The 4,796-nt window shown below is 38.6% G+C and overlaps 1 protein-coding gene across 1 annotated transcript in view; it reads right to left on the reverse strand.

Moving 5' to 3' along the window:
• Window positions 1-3,922: 3,922 nt before the first annotated feature.
• Window positions 3,923-4,796, reverse strand: part of LOC138156015 (mucin-2-like) — a 2,286-nt gene continuing 1,412 nt past the window's right edge. The window contains exon 2 of the mRNA XM_069081296.1: window positions 3,923-4,653. Coding sequence (XP_068937397.1) covers window positions 3,923-4,653 — 731 coding nt within the window. The remainder of the gene's footprint in view (window positions 4,654-4,796) is intronic.

The raw sequence follows: 4,796 nt of genomic DNA on the forward strand, positions 1-4,796 counted from the left end.
TTAACCTCAATTGCCTTGCCTTCCCGCTCCCCACCCAAAAAATTTCTTTTCACCAGAATCAAGTTGCAAGACCAAAATCAAGATACTGGCAATAACCAGGATAGAATAGATGGCCTTGGTGTCTTTGGTGTCTGACCAAGCTCTAAGCATTTCATAGTGCCTGATTCAGCCACCTCCATGGCTATTAAAACAAATTGTTCTCAGCTACCCTTTCCACTGGGAGAGATATCTCCCTAACTCACCAGTTAGTCTGAGCCCTATTGCTTACCCTCAGCCTGGTTTAGCCTGTCTACCAAACAATTTTACTGAGATGTAGCCACTTCACATGCTGCAGTTTCTTGGAGCCACAGGTGAGAGTTGACTGCCAGCTCAACATCAAAGGTGGATGAGCAGCCCTGAAAAGGCCTCAGCAAGCCCTGACACCAGAAGTGCTTGTCCTCCCTGAATACCGGATCTTAGCCACTGCACCCCAGTGCATTCATGCTCCCCACTCTGAAGTTTTCTGATCTCCCTAAGGCTTTCTCCAGGGACCCTTTGCTCTCCTTGCCACAGACACAGAGCCTTATAGGCTACAAGTATCTCTGGGCCTTCATTTGTCACCTTCACAGGCACCACATTTACTGCCCCCCCCCTCCTATTGCCATAGGCCTTCTGGCTGACATTTTGTGCAATAATGACATAAATAAGTCACTTATATTTTCTCTTTACATTGCTAGATCATTATTTGATCTGATGCACATGTGAGGATTTTTGTTGGAATGAGTATGTTGGGAGCAGGACAGTTCATCTTTACTGCCTCCATTTCCTTTAATCCCCTTATAATATAGGCATTGACCCTATAATTCCCTAACACTGCTCACTCTAAGGTCACCAGTGAGCAAATCCAGTTGTCTTTCTTTGTCTATATCTCTTTGTTAACTCACAGAGAAGATCCACTTTATTTAGGATCTACTATGTTAAATGTAATTGACCAACTTTTCCTTTTGGACACTGCCTCTTCCCAGGGTTCCTGTGACGTTATTCTCTTCTGGTTTCCCTATCTGGATAATATCCTGGAAGAATCCTATTCTGGTATTGAATTATTTTCAATTTTTTAGGAAATTTTCAATCTCCTAATGTCTAAATGTAGGTGACCTCCAAGCCTCTGTATTCCACTCCACTCTTTCTCTCTCAGTTCTCTCTCTATTAGTGATTTATTCCATGGCTGTAGTCATTACCTCTTTGCAGATGGCTCCCAAAACTACAGATCCTATTTCTTTATTTCCTATGTGTTACAGATTTGAATCTACATATCACTGTTGCACACGTCTACTTGGTTGTTCTACTTCAAACTCAACATGCTTGAATTGGAAATCACTAACTTCAGACACAAACACACAAACACACAAGTACATGCACACACAATCCCTTTTTTCCAGTTTATCATACTAGTAAGTACCTCCATCTTTCAGTCAACCAGGTCTAAAAATTCAAAATAACCTTTGACCCTTTGCCCCTTTCAATTAAAAAAAACAACTGCCAAACCCTGTCAATTTTTATCCTAAAATTCATCTAGCGTTTTATTTCTCAGTATTACTCAACTACTACTAGATAAGTCCAGACATTCATCGCAACTTAATTGAAAGCCTTCTTATCTGGTGTCTTGACTCCAGTCTCTTCTCTCTCCAAATTATCCATCACAGAGCTGCCAAAATAATCTTTAAAGTTTCATTTCACCATTTTGTCCTCCTTCTAAGAATTCTTTAGTAAGTCCCTCTTTCTTATAGGTACTTAGCTTACCAGACATTGTACAATATGATTGAAAAGTATCTTTCTAGCTTTATTCCATTTGAAATTACTTTCCTTCATGCATTCTACTTTTCATATTGCTAATGTATATAATTTTAAATTCCAGTATAATAAATACAACATGAATTCATATATAATATATGTAATATGTGTTATATATGTATATATGCATTTTAAAAAATTATATATATACATTTTTACTTTTGTGGGATGTGTTTATCCCTTTAGCTAGTTGTGAAATCTGGCTTCAGATTTACTTACTAACTGTGTGACTCTGGGCAAGTCACTTAACCTTGTTTGCCTCGGTTTCCTCATCTGTAAAATGAGCTGGGGCAGGAAATGGCAAACTCCTCCAATGTCCTTGCCAAGAAAACCTCTAATGGGGTGATGAAGAGTAGGACAAAACTAAAATGACTGAACAACAACAATGTGTATTTGTGTGTGTGTGTGTGTGTGTGTGCACATGCCCACGAACATCTATGTCTCTGTCTGCATCTAGTTGCCCTTTGTGCTTGGAGCATACTTTATTTTCATTTCTTTCTTATTTCAGATATTTAATGACACTGTTAACTGTGGGACTCATCACTGAACATGAATCTCTGTTTTTAACTTATAAAATGGGAATAATTAATAATTTACTATCTCATCTCAGTCAATCAGTAGGAATTAAGCAGAGTTGTTTGAAGAAAAATACTGTGTAAACTTTAAAACACTACAGAAAATGATGTTATAAAAAAATAAAAAGAAAATGATGTTATTATTATTACTAAAAACACTCATTTGCAGAATTGAATTAAAATGAGCTGAAGTACCAATGTTGATATCAAGGTAGATGTAGATATGAATTTAGTAAGTTGGTATTTTCACTCTCACTCATGAGCTTTGTGATTTTGTGCAAGTCATTTCATATGCCAAAGGAGAACAATAATACTTGACCTGACTAATTTACAGGTCTTTGGTAAGACAATAACTGAACTTGGACTCAGAGGCTATGAATTTGAAGCTTTTCATTTGCTGATTGTATCGACTTAGCCAAGTCAATTAACTTCTCTGGGATTCAGTTCCCTTTCAGGGTAATTTCTTGATGGTCAGAATGGTCTCTTTCAGTTCTATATCTACGATTCTTTAAAATTAAGAGTTATATAAATGAAGGCTATGTGTAGTAGTAGTAGTAATAGTAGCAATAGTAGCAGTAGAAGTGGTGGTAGTGGTAGTGATAGTGATGACAGTAGCAATAGTAGGGAGAGAAGAAAGAGGCATAGTAGCAGTGGTGGTAGTAGCAGTGGTAATAATTTAGAACAGAACTTCTTAACTTTTTATTGTGATTGGCAGCTTAGTGAACTCTATGAACTTAGAATTATGCTCTTTTATGTATAAATTATATAGTATTACAAAGGAAACCAACAAATGCCAATGCTGTCATTAAATAAATGTGTGTATATATACATGCCTGCATGTATGTGTGTGCATATAGTACATGTATTTATACATGAAAGCATGAATATGTATATTGTGATCATATATAAACACATACGTGTGTGTATGTTCATGTACACTATATTAAGAACCATTGATTTAGAGGAAGATAGAGACCAGATGTAGTATATAGGGCCTTGATCATTCTTGAGGATGTCCACTCACAGTTAAGTGAAGTCCAGGTACGCAGTATGCAGGAACCAGCAGATTCTTGCAGTAGCCAGGTCCAGTAGGGACTGAGTTTCCAGCTCTCCAGTAGGAAGGGCATCCAAATTTTGAAGTAGCTTATAATGAAAGCAAACGACAGTGTCATTCTAGGGAAGAATTGGGTTTTTTGAGGCCAGAAGTATTGAGGAGCCAACCTAAATGTCCACCAGGTAGATGCAAAGCAAGAATAAAGCCTAAAACCATAGTCCATAGGAGAACAACCAGCAGGAAGCTGAGATGCCCCAAACAAAATCCAGCATATTTCAGGAGAGTCATTTCTGTGTGTTTCACTGATTCTTGCTCTAAGTCCAACTGTGTGCGCTGAGTCTGTTTTGCTTTGTTTTCTTTATGCCCAGCTCCTCTTGGCATTTTACAGAGTTGGCAAGACCCTGGTGCTTCAGCATGTACCATGGAGGTGGGAAGTATAAGTAGATATAGATATAGTTGCTGTTCAGACTGATGTTGAGAGAGGCATGAATTCATGAGAAAAGTTAGGTGTCAATGAGTCTTCAGAGGTGAGAGAAGGGGATTTGGTGTCTTGGGTAGGAGCTTGGGATGATGTAAAGCTATATGGAAAGAGAGGGAAAAGGATAGATGGTATAGATTTAGGTGTAGATTGCAATGGAGAAGTGGTCAGAGCTGGAACTGTAGATGTATAAATAGGTGTAGCTGTAGAGGTAGCCGCAGATGAACACTTAGGAATAGGTATAGGTTCAGATGTAGACATATGTGTGCATTTAGGGGGAGATGTAGAGCTAGGAGTATATTTCTGCATAGGCATAGTTATTGAAGTGCCCACAGATTTACACTCAGGCATAGACATAGCTGTAGAAGTAGGAGAATATTTTGAGGTTGAGATACCACTAGAAAGGTAAGAACATGAAGATGCACAGGTTGGTGTGGTTGTGGTTGTAGGCGGATCAGATTTTGGGTACATTGTAGACATTGAGGTAGCCACAGAAGTAAAATGAGAAGAATCCTTAGGGAAAAGTACACAGTGATATTTAGGTGTGGTTTTAGAGGAAGTTGAAGTAGGAGGAGATTTGGGGCTAAATGTAGATGTTGAGGTAGAACTATTGATACAATTAGAGAAATTCCCAAGAGATAATGCACAGGTAGATGTAGCTGTAGAGATTAGAAGAGATTTGGGGCTAAGTGATGTCGAGGTGGAGGTACAGTTACCTGTATTAGAAGGATAATCAGAGAGTAAGGCACAGATAGGAGGAGATTTGGGGCTAAGTGTAGAGGTTGAGGTAGAGTTACAAGTACAGGTACAGGGAACCCCAGGGAGCAGCTCACAGATAGATGTAGCTGTGGATGTAAGA

Source organism: Petaurus breviceps, unplaced genomic scaffold, assembly GCF_028583685.1.
Source record: "Petaurus breviceps papuanus isolate PSGF00001 unplaced genomic scaffold, PetGlider_PUasm1.0 98, whole genome shotgun sequence".
In the NCBI taxonomy this organism is placed as follows: Eukaryota; Metazoa; Chordata; class Mammalia; order Diprotodontia; family Petauridae; genus Petaurus; species Petaurus breviceps.